The sequence below is a fragment of the Cardiocondyla obscurior genome, linkage group LG26, assembly GCF_019399895.1.
Source record: "Cardiocondyla obscurior isolate alpha-2009 linkage group LG26, Cobs3.1, whole genome shotgun sequence".
NCBI lineage: Eukaryota > Metazoa > Arthropoda > Insecta > Hymenoptera > Formicidae > Cardiocondyla > Cardiocondyla obscurior.
Window position 1 is genome coordinate 1,930,828 of NC_091889.1, and position 20,412 is coordinate 1,951,239.

At 36.9% G+C, this 20,412-nt stretch overlaps 1 protein-coding gene and 1 pseudogene across 1 annotated transcript; both read left to right on the forward strand.

Annotated features, from left to right (window-relative positions):
• The first annotated feature begins 4,556 nt into the window (after nt 1-4,556).
• Nucleotides 4,557-6,205, forward strand: LOC139111899 (uncharacterized; annotated as a pseudogene).
• Nucleotides 6,206-14,353: 8,148 nt separating this feature from the next.
• LOC139112093 (Krueppel-like factor 14) lies at nt 14,354-16,223 on the forward strand. The gene is made up of 9 exons (XM_070672876.1): nt 14,354-14,445; nt 14,516-14,605; nt 14,714-14,827; nt 14,907-14,984; nt 15,046-15,132; nt 15,191-15,221; nt 15,329-15,415; nt 15,762-15,918; nt 16,210-16,223. The coding sequence occupies exons 1-9, from the start codon at nt 14,354-14,356 to the stop codon at nt 16,221-16,223; spliced, it is 750 nt and encodes a 249-aa protein (XP_070528977.1).
• Nucleotides 16,224-20,412: the final 4,189 nt, after the last annotated feature.

The following is a 20,412-nucleotide window of genomic DNA, read 5'->3' on the forward strand; positions in this document are numbered from 1 at the left end:
CGCATTTGTCTGGTTGTAATTTTAAATTATTTTCTCGCAAATGTTTAAAAACGGCTTCGAGTCTCTTATTATGTTCCTTGAGCGTCGGTCTGTAAATGACTATATCGTCTAGATACACGAGACATTTAATACCGTGCAGGCCTGATAAGACTGAGTTCATCATGCGCTGAAATGTAGCCGGTGCATTTTTAAGACCGAAGGGCATCCTGTTAAATTCATAATGACCCTCGGGTGTAGAAAACGCGGTTTTTTATTTGTGTTCTTCTTTCATCTGGATTTGGTGATATCCCGAAGAAAATCCAGGGTCGTAAAATATTTCGCGTGTCCAAGCTGATCGAGGATATCGGTCATGTTTGTAATAGGGAAGGAGTCGCCTATCGTGATGTCATTTAATTTCCTAAAATCGACGACTATCCTTAATTTTGGTTTTCCGGACGCGTCGGCTTTTTTGAGAACGACCAATATCGGTGCGTTCCATTGACTCGCGCTGGTTCTTAGAATTCCTTTGTCGAGCATCTTCTTTACCTGCTCTTTTACCTCTGCCTTGTGCTTCTCGGGCAGTCGGTAAGGGCGGCAGCTAATTGGCCTACTCTCCTTTTCTGTAATTATTTCGTGCGCGACGGATTCGGTGAAGGAAAGCGGATTGCCTTGCAAATGGAAGATATCGCAGAAACTTTCGCAAATTTTTATTAACTCGCTTTTTCCCTCTTTATTCAAATGTTTAATCCTAAGCTGTTCTTTAACGCTCTCTCCGTTGCTGTACTGCGGCTATTCCTGGCTTATCTTGTAACGCGAGCGCGCTGACTGTGCATATTTGCGGCTTTGCTTCTATGTGTAATACGGGTGTGAAAAATGGCACGGCTGTCTCTCGTGTATTTAATACGCTTATAGCACAGATATTATTTTCAGGAGCAACCAAACAATTTCCGATGAACACTCCGGGTTTAGGTTCATCGGCATATATTATTCCAATTTGGTTGCTATCGGTCACGGCCTGTATTATCGTTTCGCTTCTCGGTGGTAGCGTCGTGCGAACGTATGGTTGTAACGGGATCGCGGCGCGATTAATTATCAAGATTCCGTTTTTGACGTCATATACGGTACGTTGCGCTTTAAGAAAATCCATCCCGAGTATCCCGTCGTACGCAATGGGAAATTCGTCGGGCACTACGTGCATAGTGTGCGAGATCGTGCTATCTCGCAAGTAAATTAATACACGCGTCGTTCCTATCGTTTGCACCTTATGTCCGGTCACGCCAGTTAGGGCCATCGATTCGGTATAGATCGGTGTATCGCCCTTTAGCTTCCCCACCTTAACGAGGGTGATGGCTGCACCGGTGTCTAGCAAGAACGTCATCTTCCCGCCCGTGGCTTGCAATACGGGCAGGGTGACTAAGTCCAAATGACGATTCTTGTTGTCGTCCGAGATGTGTGACACCGCGCGGGCCGTGTCTCGTAACGGCGTGCTTCGTTATCTCCGCGCGTATCGTCGTGTGTCGTTTGTCTCGTTGGCGCTCTCGCTCTCTTTTCCGGTACGGTTGAATGCACTGTGGTCGTGCGTCGGGGTGTTCGCGGGGGAACTCGGTTATCGCGTCGTGCTCCTTGCGGTGACTCTTGTGCTGTCTCTTTTTAATCTACGACATTCTTCGCGCGTATGATACGGCTTATTGCAATAGTTGCAGAACTTATCCGTGGTGCTAACTCGCGGTATATTTTCGGCCCTGAGCAAGCCGTACCTGGGCGCGTATCTGCCGGTGCGGCACAGAAATTCCGGGTGCCCCTGTCTGCCGCATCTATTGCATGTTAGCACGGTTGGGGGGGGCGGTTTGCCGGAGTGCGCGGAAAGTTTCGCTCGATGTACGCTCGCTCGTTATATGTGCGTATGGGTGCGCTACGCTGTCTCTCTTCCGCTGCCGCTTCTGCTATCGCTTCTTGTAACGTCCTGTAGTTTCGCGACCGGACGATTGTTTGTAAATGCAGCAACAGACCCGTCTGGTAATTGTTTAATACTTGCTTCTGAAGCGAGTTCCATATCCCGCGTTTTTCGTCTGCTGAGTAGTTGGAGTCTTCGCTCAACGCGTCGTATAGCTCGGTTACCAGCGTGTCGGCTCGGGTTCCATACGTTTGCGTGCTTTCCCCCTTGCGCTGACGTAGCTGATTAAATTCTAGCTGGAGGTGTCCTGTACCTCGTCGCTGTACGTAGCCTTCTTCGATTTCACGTATAAAATGCGCAAAATTTAAAATTTGTTTCGATTCGAATCGCGAGAGTGCCCGTCCCGTGAGTTTTGTATAAAGTATGGCCGCCAGTACTTCGTCCACGTCTTCCGGGTCTAGTTTTCGCGCTGCATACTCGCATGCCTTGACAAACTTTTTCACGTTGCTTTTGCTCCCGTCAAACGTGGGTATGAAACCGATTGCGTTTTGCAACGTTAAATATTGCCGCGGGTTGTTAAGAGAATGTCGGACATCTCTTTGGGGCCGTCGCGGGGGTGGCACGGGGTGCTGCAATGAGTCCGCCGTTCTGTTGAGCCTGCTGCCGTATCTTTGCGCGAGGTATTCATTTTCCAACCTCTCTACTCGTGTTGCGGTAAGCGATATCGCGTCAAGTATTTTCAGCATCGCGTCGTCGCACGTCGTGCCGCCTTGTCGCGAGATCGGTGAGGAGTGTCGGTACTGCGGCTGTTATATTAGTGTTCGCGCTGGGTTCCGTGTTGCCGATGGAGTTTTCACCGTGTGAGGTTCGCGCTCTCGCGCCTTCCCCGCCTGTAAGCGAGGGCTCGTTCCTATCGCCTTTATCGGTCATCATAAATACGAACCGCTGGTCTTCGAGCGCAAATATTTCGCTCACTATCGATCCTATTGACGATAGGCGACTTTGATTACCGGGTTCCTCAACTTCTCGGTAGTTCACGAAACTCGCGTTGCCAGAATACATGGGTACAGAGAGGGAGATTCCGTTTGTAAATTTGTATATTGCGCTATCGCGGTCCAAGATTTCGTCGTCTACTGTTATTTCGCGGATAAAACTTCGCGTTTGATTCGTCGATCTATACGGAATTCTTTTAAAGATCGGTTGTAGGTTTTCGGGCTCGGTAATGCCGTTCAACCAAGATAGGCGCGACGTGTGACAATGTAAAAGGAATTCGCCGTGGTACATATAATCTTATTCGCTTTTCGCCTTGCATGCATATATATAACTAACTTACAATAGCGCCGGTAACAGCATGCTGCTTGGTAGCTGATGAGTCGCGATGTTTTCAGCTTGGCTGCTCGTACGCTTCTCTGTCTCGTAGTCTGTCTGCTTGGCTGCTTATCTGCGTGGCTCCTGCTTCGTAGTTACGTTGGTCAGGGGATGCTCAGGTTTCACGTCCGGCTCTCCTTTGCCTCTGGTATTCTTCTATCTTCTCATTCATGAATGAGTTTTCATAAATTTTTTATTTGTTTGTTGCAGAGGTCCCGCACTACCAGTCAGACGCCCAGTAGGTGTGAGGGCGACGACGCAAGAGCGACTTAACTCCGGAGGGCGAATCCCACCGTTGCCACCAGTTGTTGCACCGTGAGGGTGCCGTGGGGTTTGTTCTCCTGAGGAACTTGGTTAAAAGTCGTGAATAAAAGTCGTCTTATGATATCTTGAGTTTTCTTTTATTTTCCTTCTTTTTACAGATGGCCACTTCGCACTAACTATTTTATTATAAATTCTACGCGTAAATCTTGATTGCGACTGACTGTCCGGGCCGCGGCTGCCCCTATATATCTTCTACTGTTGCCATGCCAAAATTCATGGCAATCAGCAGAATCGCGGGTGGCAACCGCGATTGTCCTTGGACTTCGCGTCCCGGCCGGAAATGCCGGGTTACCTTGATCGGCGGTATTCTGCCGATCAAGCTAAACGGTCGCGCGCGTGCGACATTCCGGCGTTATTCCCGAGCCTCTGTTGCTAAGGGCTCGGAATATAACAATCCGGAACCAAGAGAGGTTAGAGACCCTCTCCTGGAGCTCCTACGCAGGGCCTGTAACTCCGTGGACAGATCCTGTTCCGGAAGGGGCCTACTCCATCGGCCCTGACCATTTCGAACCAGAAGAGATCAGGAGACAGGCAGCTCGTTCTGCTCCTGATTCTCACTTTTTTATATATTACCCCGGGGTGAAATTTTCTTTCCTGGCCCCGATGCACGCACACGCACGCACACGCGCGCGCACGCACGCACGCACGCACGCACGCACGCACGCGCGCACACACACACACACTTCTGTAAATTATTTTTTTAATTTTTTCTGCCAGCACGTTAATTTTATTTTTATATTTTAAACGAAACGACTAATTTTAAAATTGTTAATTCTGTCTGCCAAAACGCTAAAATCCTTTTTATAATTTGGAACATAATGATTAGTATTAAATTTGTTAATTTTGTTTTGAAATTCTGAGTTAATCATTTTATAATTACCCTCATTATTCTCCATAAGCGAATAATCACGCCTAGTTCTATTTCAGAGAATAAGGATTCACTTCCTTTCTCTAAAAAAGAACCAACTACGCGCTCAAGCTAAATCTGAAATTATTGAATATTTAATCTGCGCGTAAAATAGCGTGGTTTCGAATCTCGAATCCCACGCAAAATTTGGTGGTGCGTCAATTCCCTACCTTACCCACGAATGCCTTTCCTGAGAATTTCCTCCAAATAATCATTTAATAAAAATATAATCCTCTTGACGTAACAATACAATTAATAAATATTCTTAAAATTTTGCATTAAGTGTAAAAATTTGTTTGTTGCTTTTAACTTGTATTTATATATTTTTACAGATATTCTGAAACAGCCGCAAGTCTCATATGTTTTCTTGAAATCTACATTATACCGTCAAAGAATGAAACTTCGTCCAGCTTGACCGAAAGATATGAATACTCTTGCTGCAAATTTATCAATGTACAAACCACTTGAAAGATATTATAAAGAAGATGTAACTTGCACAGATGGAAAGAAAGCATTAATATTTACTAGTGATCAGTTGTTACAAGAATTAGAGTAATCAACTGAACTTTACATGGATGGTACATTTAATGTAAGTTTATATATGGTGTTTTAATTAATTTAATTTTTAATATTAAAAGAACACAACTTAAACGTAATACATTATTTAAAATATTATATTTACAGATTGTTCCACGTGTACTGTTAATGAGTCAATTGTATACAATCCATACTCGATATCATAATGCAGTAAGTATAAATTGCCTAGTAAAAACATTTGTAATTAGCTATATTTTACTGTACTAGATGTACCTTACACCAATCTCAAATGTCTTCTTTTAATCTCTCTTCTTTTTTATAAAATATAATATTTAATATACAAAATAAATTAATAGAATATTATATAAAAAAATTAGATTTTACATCTGTGTTTTTTCGTACACACTTATATGTTAGTAAACCTGGTTAATTTTGTAATAATAAATAATGCACTATAAAATTTACAGGGTATTGCTGTGGTCTTTATTCTGTGTAAAAATCGTTCTAGCAACATGTTCTTAATGACTGACTATGAGAACGCAGCTATGAAAATGCTAAAAGAGAAATTTCCAGCAGCAGAAGCACATGGGTGCTGGTTTCATTGTAATCAGGTATTATAATATTACAAAATGTAATAATTTGTTTGCTATTTATAGTTTATTTATTCATATAGAGTATTCTTTAAATTAAAACTATGTAATTTACTTATAGGCACTTTTGCGTAAATGGAAACGATTAGGACTGATAAATACATCAAGAAATATTTTATCAATGACCATGACTATGGCATTGATTCCTTCTTATTATTTTGAGAAAGCACTTTCCTATATACAAATTAAAGTTGATCAAATGTCTCACGCATATCCTGCTCTTAATGAGTTTTTAACGTATGTGCGCAAAAGTTGGTTACCTTTGGCATCAAAAGTCAGTGTTTTTGACTGTCCTGTAAGGACAAATAATATAACAGAAAGTTTGTACAGTGTTGCGAAAAGAAAATTTAGTAAAGCGCACGAAAACGTTTGAAACTTCTTAGGTATTATTGTATTTTTCAGTATACTACTTTATATTATAAAGTTACTACATTAATAAAACGTTTTTTTTCTTTTAGATAATCTAGGAAAATTAATTGCAGATGAAGAGATAAAGCTAAAACGCTTGAGAGTAACCGAAATAAATAATCGAACAAATGCTAAAACTAAATGCCGAGACAACAAAATACTAGAAGCTCAAAGAAACCTTACAGCAGGCAGGTTAGTAAATACACAATAAAAAGACATATGACAATAGATTTTATTGATGTTGACTTATACAGTTGTCTAAAAATTTGTACTTATTTTGATCCATTTTCTGATATCAAACTGATTAAAAATGAAACAATTAATTTTAAAATTACTTTAAATATGTATTACAATTAATATAAATGTATCTTTTATTTCTTGTAGAATCGATTTGAATCACTTCTTACGTCTCTTCAGCGACAGATATAAAACAATTTTGCAAATTGAACTATTAAATCGTATGTTTATTTTCATTAATAAATAAAGTTGAATCTATTTCTAAATTCTGTTATGTAAGAATAAAATTATTTGTATGTTTCAGAAGATAATACAGATATAAATAATGCATTATCTGTTAAAGATAATAATCATACTACATGTACTGACATTAACGAAACCACAATATACGAGGCACAACAAACTGTAACAATTCAAACACCTTTACGAGACATTACAAATCGTAAAGTCAATAATAATTTACATATAGAACATCAAACAAGAACAGAAACATTATTCATTATTGAAGAAGGTAGATAGACAAACCTTAAAAAGTATTTCTTAAAATTACACATAAAAAACTTGTGACAAAATTATACTTCAATTCCTATTACACTTACATTTTTAATCACACGTATTTTTATTTTAAATTTACAGAAAATATGGGTACAAAATCCGAAAGCGCTTCAAATTCAAATAAAAATTTACATATATTCGACCACAATTATCACAAGTCAATGCAGTTGTAAAAAAATACTAGGTATTATATTAAAACTTTTGTTCAAGTACCAGTAAAGAAAATGCCTCAAATACGCTCTAAATATGGACGCGACACCTGAAACAAATCAGTCAAGAAATAATCGTACTACATACATGGTATTGTACAATTAAAATTTATATAATAAGTATAACTATAACTTCTAGCATGTATGTGTGCGTATACTACTAAAATTTTATTTGCTTTCTTTATAGATAAAGAAACACATGGAGAGAACATACACGAAATCTTGAAAGACAAGACAAATGGAGAGGACATACACGAAATCTCGGAAAATGAAACAAATGAAGAGGACATACACGAAATCTCGGAAAACAAAACAAATGAAGAAGATATACACGAAACCTCAGAAGACAAAACAAATGAGGAACAAGTAAAAGAAATCACGGAAGAGGTGATATATGACGAAGATATATATCTAATCCCGGAAGATGACTACAGTTATTTGGATGATACTCTCGAAACAGAAAATTTATTATTTTATCCTGTAGATTGGAATGCAACGAATAATCAAAGTAAATCAAATAATTCTTCAGACACATGCACAGTATGCTTTACAGACGAGCGCACACACGCTTTCGTACCTTGTGGTCATTTGGCTTGTTGCCTTTCATGTATCGAAAGTTTAAAAAATAATCGATGTCCCATATGCAACGTATCATACGAAACCTATACGAGGATTAGAAGACCCTAGCTCACCCATGACGGCATTTTCAGTACTGGTCTACAAACTTGCTTTCAAAGGATGTACGCTCTTAGTCGTGAGAAACTAACCACCTATCACATTAGATTATTCTCTTGGAGTTCTCATACAATTGCTCACATTTATTACGGCTTAGAGCTTAAATTCTTTTTCGGCAAAGTTGTAGTCCAAGGCTTATGTAAAAAAATCTTATATTTAAAAAATAAAACCTCGGAATGTGTTACTCTTTGTACGTTTTAACGCTGTCTCGCTATATAAACTTGTAGAAAGTTCGTGATATTGAACGAACGCTAATGTGTCTCGACTCTATGTTAATGGTTTTACCGTTAAAATTACTTTTGTTTCTGTTCATCGATTACAAATACGTGCAATGGATATAAATGTTATTTTGTTTTGGCGATTTAAAAGTACATTTTTATATAGCGTTGTCGTACAGCATGCAGCGACTCTTAATTACAATTCCGGTGCATAGGTTGTAAAACGGATTAATGCACATAGCGTCGTTTACGCATTTTGTATTGTGATATGTAGATTTAGACGCTGTGTCGCTATATAAACTTGTAGAAAGTACGTGATATTGAACGAACGCTAATGTGTCTCGACTTTATGGTTAATAGTTTTATCGTTAAAATTACTTTTGTTTCTGTTCGTCAATTACAATTGTATATAAATGTTATTTTGTTTTGTTGATTTTAAAATACGTTTTTATGTAGTCGTACAGCACGCAGCGATTCTTGTCATTTGATGAAAGCTTTTTGGTTACATATATTTCTTTTTATTATATCTGTAATAAAGACGCATTAATTTTATGTAAAATTTTAAATTAAACCGTCTGCTGTACAACATTGAGACTAATTATAATTATAATATGCCTAACCAGTTATTGGTCTTTAATTATTACCGTTTTTCTCTTTTTATTTATCTCACTGTGTTTCACATAAATCGCCATCCATAAGAAATATGATGATATAAATTTTGTTTCATTATTTTATTTTTTTTTCTTGTAAATTTCACTGTTATAATATCATAACCTAAAATAAAAATTATCCGCAAACAACCTAACGTTTGTACATATAGAAAAGTGAAATGCAATATCTTAATTATTAAACTGCAGAAAATATATTCTGTATTAATTTACTCAAAGACATCACAATTAATTTATTTTTTATTATATATATATATATATTTTTTATTATATATATTGTGACGTGGCGGCTTCGGTTGCTTCGTCGCAGCTCCCCGCGGCCGTCACAAACGCAGCGGCGCTGGACGAGCCCAATAGAATAGAAAGTAAAGAGGGGCGCGGGAATCTTCGGAGAACTCGTACTTGATTTTGAGGCGGTAATTAACGATCGCGGTACTGGATTCTGTTGCTATCGTATGTTAACGAGAGTATCGGCCGTCCGCACCGCAGGAGGAGTGAAGGGAGCGGACCATGGGTGGAGGCGCGAGAATCCGGAAGAAAGGGTGACCGAATACGGGCCCGGGATGGGAGGCCACCCATCCCGAGGGCCTTGGAGGAAACCTACCGCCTACGCATCTCGACACTGGAATGGGGCCTGTAAGGAGATTGGCACGACCGCGAGCTATCCAAAGCTCGCGCCAACCTATTAGTACCGATAGGGTTCTGTGAGAGCAGCGGCTCCCGCGGAAAATCGGCGGCGTGGCGCGCGGAAAAATCCGCGAGACGCGAGAGTGGGGATACGCCGGGCCTCGTGCCAAAAATTCGCGCGGTCCTCGCTCTCTTCCGTATAGACCGGCGTGTTAGACGGGCGATCGACAGGGACTGGCGGGCGATAGTAAGAGTGAGCGAGGACGATTAGAAGCGAGAGCGAGAGAGAGGGCGAGAGTGCGAGGGAAAGCGAGGACGCCTCAGGAAGCCAGGGAGTGCTTATTCGGTGAGATTTTCCACCCGCATTGCGGAATTATTGTATTGTACAGCCCTTCGCCTCCCGGGGAGGCCGACGCGGACTTGGACGATACCCGGCCACATAAAACGGGCACGCGGGCCCGTTAGATTATTTTGGCGGATCCTTGTCGCGAGACAAGGACGTAACGTTAGTGAGTGGCAGCCGACGGGCGTCCAAGGGCCGGTGACTGGGCCCCGCGAGACCTACCGGGACGGTTCGTTTGCGTTGATTGATTCGATTGTATGTGAAGCTGTCGTCCCGTCGCGTCCGCACGGAGAGCCCTCGGCAGCGGCCGAGGTCGGAAAAGCAATCACGCGGTCTCGTTTACGACGGGCGATCATACGCGTGAGTTCTTGGGTGTCGTTGCGTCCCGCGAAAACCCGCCGCGTGTACGGGAGGCGCGTGGCCGGCACCAAAACAGTCAGGGCCGGCGCTAGAGCTACGGGAGATATTCGGGGCGAATTAATAGCGGTTCGAAATAAAGCCTCGATCCAGGTGATCGCACATCGATCAAACCCGCGTACGATTATGAAAATTCTGTTATTTGTTTGTTACTCGTCAGATGTGTCTCGTTCCGTTGCGTGTTAATAAACGGACTGAAAACTGTATTCGCTTGGTTCGCGTATCTATTATTTTGTGCCGTCGTTTCCGTTGTTCCGAGGAATTCCATCCGTGATACCCCGCCCCTCTCCGTTCGGACGAGCTAGCCCCCGCGCGTGACGGCGATTCGAGTTCGGCATTAATTATCGAGGACCGGATAACCGATCCGGGATATACATCGGCGCGGCTGAGCCCGTGCCTGGCGCCCAAAAATTGTCTTAGTGCGAAATCCCGCCGTCCCGCGCCGGAATACGGCCGAGGAGCCGCGACCCCTCCTCCCTCCTTACCCCTCGTGTCACGACGGCGCACGGATTTTCGTCCGTGCACGGTCGTCCCTTTTTGCTCACGACTCTCTCCTCCGGGAGGAGAGAATAGAAAATTATCGTGACAATATATATATATATATATATATATATATATATATATATATATATATATATATATATATATAACCCTACGTCTTCTAAACAATTTCTTAAAACAGTCACTATTCCACAATTATAAGATACATTATTTTAATAATAAATTACTAACCCGTAAAAAACTAAACCTAGCTTATTCCATTCAAATAAAATTCTTACTACATTAGGCCTAATAATTATAATAACTACAAAAAAGATAAATAATAATACTAAATTAATAAATCGATCAATAAATTTATCCCCCCTTATATATCTAAATCTATAAATTAAAACTATTGAAGAAATTAATAAAATAAATTTAATAAATAATATTAATATTCAATCTAAATAAATTAAATACTCCAAATTAACTGAATTAAATCTAAAAATTATTCATTCTATTATAATTTTTTTTCTTAAATAATATATATACAAACTTACTAATCTTCTAAAAATAAATAATAAAATTATAATAATTATGTACACAAAAATTTTTAAAGTTATTTAAGAAACATAATATTTATTTTTAATTTCACAAATTAAAATTTTTTATAAACTACTTAAATTAACATTATACAGGGTGTCCGGTTCGTTTTGTCACTCCCGAAATTTTGGGGTAGACAAGAATATTTCAAGACGAAAAGTCTGATACAATTATGCATAATTCGTCACCGTTGATTTTATAAAAATTATAACGTCTCGGCAAATGAACGCTAAGAAATCTATGGGCTGGGCGCGGCGATGGCATTGTTTCGTTTTCTGCAGAAAGTAACCGAATCGAATAATAATGATTGGCGAGCGGGTTCGGCGAATGAGCTCTAAGCAACTTAAGGGCCGGCCGCGGCGGCGATGGTGTTTATAAACTTGCGGCAATCATGAAACGAATGCGCTCGCGATTGTCTTTTTTTGAGTTGACTCAGATAACATCTTTATAAACACCGTCGCCGCCGCGGCCGGCCCCTAAGTTGCTTAGAGCTCATTCGCCGAACCCGCTCGCCAATCATTATTATTCGATTCGGTTATTTTCTGCAGAAAACGAAACAATGCCATCGCCGCGCCCAGCCCATAGATTTCTTAGCGTTCATTTGCCGAGACGTTATAATTTTTATAAAATCAACGGTGACGAATTATGCATAATTGTATCAGACTTTTCGTCTTGAAATATTCTTGTCTACCCCAAAATTTCGGGAGTGACAAAACGAACCGGACACCCTGTATAAATACTATCAAATTTATTAAAATAAAAATTAAATTACTTATATTATCATTATTATTTAAAACTTACCTTGAATATCAATAAATTATATGTCGTGCGTCATTATTTACCTCTCCTCAAAGTACCTTAATGTTTTAGCAGAATACTAGTATCTGCAAATAAGAAATTTATTAAATTATATAATTTTTAGTTTTTTTTCTGTAATAGATAAACATGGCCATAAACGCAACTGTTCAAAATTATATGAATGATCCGAATTTTTATTGTAAGTACTTATTTTATCAGATTTTTTTCTACAATTTTTGTTTAACATTCTACGTTTTACTAGTAAGATTTTTTGTGTTTACAGATTACATGGTACCTTATGAAACATTGATGAATGATGGACCGGGTTAGTATAAATTTTTTAATTTCTTTATAAATATGATTTATTTCTTAATTGTATTGTTGATTTTTAGTCAACGGAATATCAAACGCCCGAATAATATTTAATAATATTTTAAAAATAATGAAAACTGGGGATACAATTAAATTATTTATACAAAATTTTACTCCCCTTAATACGCATATTGCGGTATTAAATAATATTAAATTTAAAACGTAAGTTATTATTTTATATTACAATTTATTATAAGCGTAAAGTTTGTTTTGTAACGATGCCCCCGGAATGAGCATCGTTCCCGGAGAAGAACGGACGAGACGACCATCCTCTCGGCCAGAAAAGGGATCGCGGGGGCCTCCCGAAGAAACCGATCATCGAAATACGTAAATTGTAACGAGTACCGCGGAACGCGCCAAGTCCCGCGGAACGAACGTATCCGAGCGGCCCCGAACTCATCCGAGCGAGCGCGACGCGCACGGTACCGCGGAATACCGCGGCCGGCGCCACGAACAAGGATACCCCCGGACGTCGCCTTGTTCCAGATAAAAAGACGAACTCGGGGAAGTCGCGCACCGTTCTCGTTCCGTTCGCCTCACAGCGAACATCCGGACCGAACCGACTCCTGGAGCAAGCAAACCAACGGGGTGGAGCGAACTCCGTCTCGGTCAGGAACTCCTGACGCTTGCACCGCAGAGGAATTTTCCTTACAGCCGAACGCAAGACTAGACTCGTAAGATCGGCTCGTGGGGTGAAGCGCACTTCGCATCCTTCGAGCGATCTCGATCCCGGATCTACAGTCGGTTTGCCAAGGCGAAAATATCCTTTCGCACCGTTGCACAAACCCGGGGTGGAGAGCTCTCCGCCTCGGCCGAGTACTCTCGGCTACTGCAACACCGAACAGGTGCTCCATCCTCCCCGCTGTCCGAACACCGCATTCGCGCCGCGATCTAAGCGTTAGGTCGATCACCGCGTCTCGCGCCGCGTGCATAGATCCGGCCCCGCCCAGGCCCGCGACTCGGGGAAATATTCGCGCCGCTAGCCCCGCGCTCCGATTAGGGCGTTATCTAGGCGGATGCCGAAAACTTGTAACGGCCCGCCCGTCATAGATCCGCGTATCGATTACCACCGTACCGATCCGGCGCATACTCGCGCCAATTACTGCGTTATCGTAAATCTTTTGTTAAATTCGTGTTCGTCCGGCGACGTCTCAATCACGCGTTCGTCACAATTGGCTTACTGTACTTTGTTTTATTTAATTGAATAAATTATCAATTAATTGTTACACAAACCACGTCTCGTGCATTCTCGGACCTCTCAATTCAAATCGCGAATCCTGTCCGTCCGGCGAGCACGTCCGGGCACTCCAGCTTGTACGATATTCGCGGCCACGAATTACGGTCGTTTCAGTTTTCATTAAAATTGTAACAATAATTTGTAAATGTATTATATTTTTTTTTCAGATGTAATATATATATAATTGACAAAAACAATCCCAATTTTATTTTTAAACGAAAATTATCAAATAATGGATTTTTAATACTATGGCCCGTAATTGAGCAAACAATAAAAACATGCAATGTTATAAAAATAGTAATGGTAAGTATAGTATTTTATCTAATTTTAAATAAGGTATAAAATGGCTTTTTTTTAATTACTATTTTCTTGAATTAATGCGCACGCCTGTATTGTTCTAATGTAAATAAATAATGTTTTAGACACAAGTAATCAATAACATTAATAAACAAACATTTTTACATAATAAAAAATCGCAAATATATGGACTTTTTATATAATGAAAGGACAAAAGAATGTCCCATTTTAATGCAAGAAGTTAAAGTAACAACTGTGTAAGTATTTTTTGTTAATTTAACTTTTTATGTTGTCGTTTGTTTTGTTTCTTTTAATCTCTTTTCTATTATATGAATTTTTTAGAGGGCAAATATATAAACCAAAAAAACACTCGCTTTTAGATGAAGAAAAAAATATATCTTTGTGAGTAGAGTAGTACAGTAGGATATTTCTCTCTCTCTCTCTCTCTCTCTCTTTTTTTTTTTCTTCATTACATTAATATTTCAGAGAAATGAATACGGCTCAGCCTGTATTGCCTGTATTGTCTGTAACGGCTTCGGCAACAGCAACTGACCACGTAGAAGTGGTCAGAAGCGCTTCTCTGTAAGTAGTAATAATAGTACATGTATTAAAAAAAAAACGTTTAAACTTAATATAAATATTAATTTTTTAGATTAAATCTATCATCAGCGTTGTTAAAAGAAGATAATCTCCCAGAAATTTCACAGCAATCAATGCCTAACAACTCTTTTATTGAAACCGCGTAAGTATTTATATTAAATAGTATAAATTTACTAATTAAGAGCATGTTAGCGCATGTTATTTTATATTAAAAAATTATTTGCATTTAATATCAATATTAATTTTTCAGTAGTGAACTCGAAACAACGCCAATAGAAAAAACGCCGCCGATACTACTTAATAAATCATTTTTACGGGTGCCAATGTATAGTCCTTGCAGAAAACAATTAAATAATGAGACAGAGTAAGATATTTTTATACAAAAGTACGCTATGAAATAAGTGAGCCTGTAAGTTTTAATTACAAAATTGTTAATTTTTTAGATGTGTGCAAGAGATTAGCCCCATCAATTCTACTGTGGCGGTTGCGACTGCTGCTCATTCGGCTAACCGCAGTGATACGTAAGTATTTTTAATCATATATTTGTTTAAAATTTTTATTAAAAAATTATTAATATTTCAGACCACAAGCGGGGCCGTCTCATATGACAACAAATTATTCTGTGGCAGTTGCAGCAGCCGCAGCAGCAGATACGGACAGTGATACGTCGTAAGTATTTTTAATCATATACTTGTTTACAATTTTTATTAAAAAATTAATATTTCAGACCACAGGCGGGGCCTTCCAAATCTGTCGATGTAAGTATTATTTAAAGGTTTTATTATTAACAAACACATCTATTAACTTTAGAATACTCGCTTGTCTCTTTGTTATTTAAAAATTGGGACATTTTACACTTTTTCAGATAAAATGTCCAGAATGCAATAGAATTTTCACTTGTTGCCATAACCACGAAAGAAATAAAAGTAAAAAAGAAAATAATAAATCTACCGTAAGTACTTGTAACCATATGTTACGTTTAGTAGTAAAAAAAATAATTTTGACAGTACTTTGAAAAACAATGTTCTCCCGATTTTGATGTTTGTCCGTGTACTTTTGTATCTTGACGCGCTGATTACGAATCCCATAGTGGTTATTTGCAGAAATTGATTTTTATGGTGGAATCGATAAAAGAAACCATAAAACGATTTTTCTTGTTTATTTTTTTAAATATTAAGAATTTTAAACAATGTTTTTAGATTTTGTTTTGAATGTTTTGAAAACAGACGGACATCAATATCGGGAGAGCATCGTTTTCGGAAGTTTATCTTTAATTTTTTTTACATTTTATATTTTAGTTTCAATGCTCAGAGTGTGATAAAAAATACACACTAGAACAAAATTTAAAAAGGCACATTAAATCGGCCCACACCAACTTTCAAATTAATTGCGAGTATTGCAAGAAAATATTTAAACGTAGCGATGTCTACAAAAAACACTTATATACGCAACACAGTAAGTATTAATATTGTGTATTAATACAAGGTGTATTATTCCATATTGACAAACTGTCAGTTAGATAAGTCTGGTGGATACAAGTTAATAAGTCCTGTGCCGTTTTGCAAGATTCTCAAAAACTATTGAGAATTTTGCAAAACGGCACAGGACTTATTAACTTGTATCCACCAGACCAATCTAACTGACAGTTTGTCAATATAGAATGATACACCCTGTATAATTCATATCATTTTACATTTATGATTATGTTAAAAATTATGTATTTATAATATTAATTTTTTTTTTCAGACATTGAAGACTAATTAAACGCACAATTAAACACAATTATTTATTTAATTATTTATTTTATAAAAAAACTGTAAATATATTTTTATCTATTTCTTTTATTCAAGTTGTATATAAATGTTAAAATAATAAAAAAAAAACGTTGCAGAATAACAAAATAATTTTTAAAAACAATTATGCAATTATTTATTCCTTCATTCATAAAGCGTGAGACGCCGTAAACAAGTCGCGAGCGCGAGCGGAAAAAATGATTTTTTTTTAAGTTTTATTTCTATTATTTAAATTTATTACACAAATAAAAAATTGATAAATATGTTTTATTAATTATAACGTCAAAAAAAATAGAGAAAAAGGAAATTAATATCTCTTTCAATGAAAACAAAAAATTTATGATGTGCAATAATAAAACACGATTTATATACACGTATTCGGCTTTTCGTTAGATATTTTTTTGTATATCCATACTTTCTTATTTCTATATATAAACTATTAAAATAATATAGTATAATATTTTATTTTATTTATTATTTTTATTATTTTTAATATTTTTATAATATTAATATTATTATATTATTGATTATTTTATTTTTATCTTTTTTATTTTTTTATCTTTTCTTGAATCGTGCGGTGCATCAAAATTTTCTAACCACACCGGTTGTATTTTTAAAAAATATTAAAAATACATCCGACAGTCCGAAGTCTGTGTAAGTGGGACGGGAAAAATTTGTTGCAATGCACGTTTATACTGGATGTCACAAACATACGTAAAAAAACATTTAGAGTAGATAGAACGCGGAAAAAAACAGGGCGTGCAAAAAGAACGGATAGCGCGGAAAAAAGAAAGCGTACGGAAGGATCGGATAACGCGGAGAAAACGAAACGTGCGGAAAGAACGGATAGCGCAAAGAAAACAAGGCGGGCAGAAAGCACATTACAAGGTTTGATTGTCCACGTCGAAAGACTTAAAATTTTAAAACCCATGCTGATTGGTTCTTTTTTGCTTGGCTTGCTTCTCGCCAAGCGAAAGAAAATGTCAGCAGTCAAAAAAGAGGTTATGAGGTTTGATTTTGGCATTGGCTTTTATTTAATTGCTATTTTCTTGAAATAATGCGCGCACGCAGCGCGCGCCTGTATTGTTCTAGTCTGTAAAAAATTGGTGTGACGTTTAATTAGCTGAAAATTGATTCTATTGTTGCTGTTTATTGTTGCCGCTTAAAATTGTCGCTGATTGGTTCTCTCGATTGGCTCGCTTCGTGCTAAACGATAGTAAAGCCGTAAATACATAAGAAATTGAACCAATCGTATTCTTTATACATACGCGTTATGCGTTATGTATAAGTGTGTATGTATTTTGATTTTTAAACGTCAGCTGTCAAAAAAAGGTTTTGAAGTTCGGTATCAGTTTAGTTTGCAACAACAAAAAGTTAAATAAAAACTCGGAAAATGTAGTATAAATTTAGTTAATAAGCAATAATTAAAAACATGTTAGCATTAATATTATAATATCAAGAGACGCGGTTTTTTATTTTGAGTTATTGAGATTATCATATTTCAACAACGATTAAACCGATCAATTTTGAAATATGTTTATTACAAAGTTTATAATTTATTTATATCAAAAATGTATTTTTATTTTTCTTTTACGTTTTGTACAAGCAGAGACATCACGATGCATACGTCAAATTGTGAAATAAGCATTTCGGAACAGTCACTGAAAAGTACGAGAATTTGTTACTAAGCGGCGTCGCTTTCTCGCATTTAAAATACATTTCAGCCGGAATATAAACGGATCCGTTAAGGCACTTATTTGTCGAGGTTTCGAATATTATATTATTTTAACAAAAGTTTGTTCCTTGTTATGGATCTTATGTTATATCTTATTATATAACCAGTAACTGTTGTTTTAGAGATATTCTGATACCACCGAATTATTATTATTATAGATACTTTTACTTAAAAGTAATATTGAAAGATGAGGTGGCGTCGTTTTCTCATATTTAAAATTACATTTTAGTTGGAATATAACGGGCCCGTTAAGGCGTCCCTTTGTCAAGTTTTTGACTGTTATGTGATACTCATGAAAATTGGTTCCTGGTTACGGATTTTAAGACATGTTATATGTCTTTTAATTAAGTAATCGGTAACTGCGGTTATAGGGATGTTTCGATATATCTTTAAAATTCTTGTAATTTACATGACAATAAAAATTTCTTTCAATGAAAAAAGTCACAAAATGTTTTTGCAATTTTGTTCTTGGAGTTAAAAAAGAGTTAATTATCATTTTTGTTGGTTTTATAAAACAGTTAATATTACTTAAATATGTTATAGTGTAGTGCTCACTTTTAAATTTGGTTAAACATTTTTTAATAATATTTACAAAGCGACATATGTCACTTGTAGCTCCATATCTATCTTCTAATAGTTTTAAAGTGTCAAATACGTAAATATGCATAATGTTATTAATAATGTCATGAACGTTTTTTTTTGTTAAATTGTCTAACGAATACAATCTTGCAATTAAACGCAATGTTGATTGAAAAATCTTACAGGTAAAATCTTCAAGAGAACTGAAATTTTTTATTTTACTAGACGTTATAATTTTTTTTTCGAACTGTTTGTTCTCGATTATAGCATAATCATTGTTATGTATTATATTTATCGACTCATTTAATGTTACCTTTGTTTGAGTATGTATAGAATTTTTACATTTTTGTTCCAAAGCACCATATCTTTGATTAAATGGAATATCGTGGATTGTACATATATGTCGCAGTAACGAGTAAACGGTAGTATATGAATTTGTGCAATTTGGATAATTGCATTGAACTTCAGAATATAATAACTCTTTGTGTTTAAGTTTTATATGACATTTCAAATGTCCAAAGTCTATGTAAGAGTCATCACAAAACATGCAAATAAACATTTTTCAACAAAAAAATATATTATATATAGAATTGTCTATATCATGTATAGAATCATATATAAATCTCTTTTAAAAATATAAACAAAAAAGAAAATCTCTAGAATGTGGAAAACATATACTTATTTTAATTATTCATTGCACATTTGCATATTTTGAGCAGTTTCTAATTTCTTTAAAATATGTTCAGTATTTGAAAAAAAAATATCCCATGGTGTTGAAAGTTTATATAAACCTTTTTGTATCAGCATCCATAGATGTTTGCTAGCATCTGGATACTCTATGTGCAAAACGTGGAAAGTTTTAAAACAGACGTCCAAGGCCTCTAATACAGAATCCGTAGAATATAACACTTGATCCACGTTCACGTACGATTGTAATATATTGTCAACCGATCCCATTACTATTATATACGGTTGTACAGACGTATTCATTTCTTTCGCTTTGTTATTGCTTTCTTGACGAATTCTCGCAATATCAGCACAAGTCTAAAACAAAATATTTAAAATATAACATTAATATTTTTATTTTAATTATACCTTTAAATATTTCATATATTATTTATACTAACAAATGCACATTTTATCATACTATCTTTTGATGCAGCAATGGATGCTTTACATTGTTTGTTTTTTCCATTTAATTTTTTTCTTATTTTTTGCGTTGGACATATCATATATGACAGAAGATAAATTATAATAGTTACTTTCGAATCTGTAAAAAATACATTTTAACTTATATGTTAACTAACTTCATGTAAATATATATATATATATATAGGAATTCTTAAAGATGCAAAATACACCATACAGAGAACTGGTCGGTGGACTAATCTATTTAGCCAACGCTACTCGTCCCGACCTGGCATTCACCGCAAGCATGTTGAGCCGATTCTGCTCTCAACCTGGACTACCACATTGGAAACTAGCGAAACGAGCCCTACGCTATCTTAAGGAAACTGCGAACTTAGGTATTATTTACGAAACGGATAGCAATAAATTACATGCATACGTCGACGCTGACTGGGGCAGTGACATCGATGACCGAAGATCTTTTACAGGAAGTGTCGTGATTTTAGCAAACGGACCGATCAGCTGGCAAGCAAAGAAACAACGTTCTGTGGCATTATCGACCATGGAGGCCGAATACATGGGATTGTCTGAAGTCACGAGAGAAACTATTTACCTGAAAGGACTATTGCGACACATGAAACTATCAAATTGTTACGATAATTGTACTACAATTTATTGCGATAATCAAAGTGCGATAGTATTAAGTAAAGATTC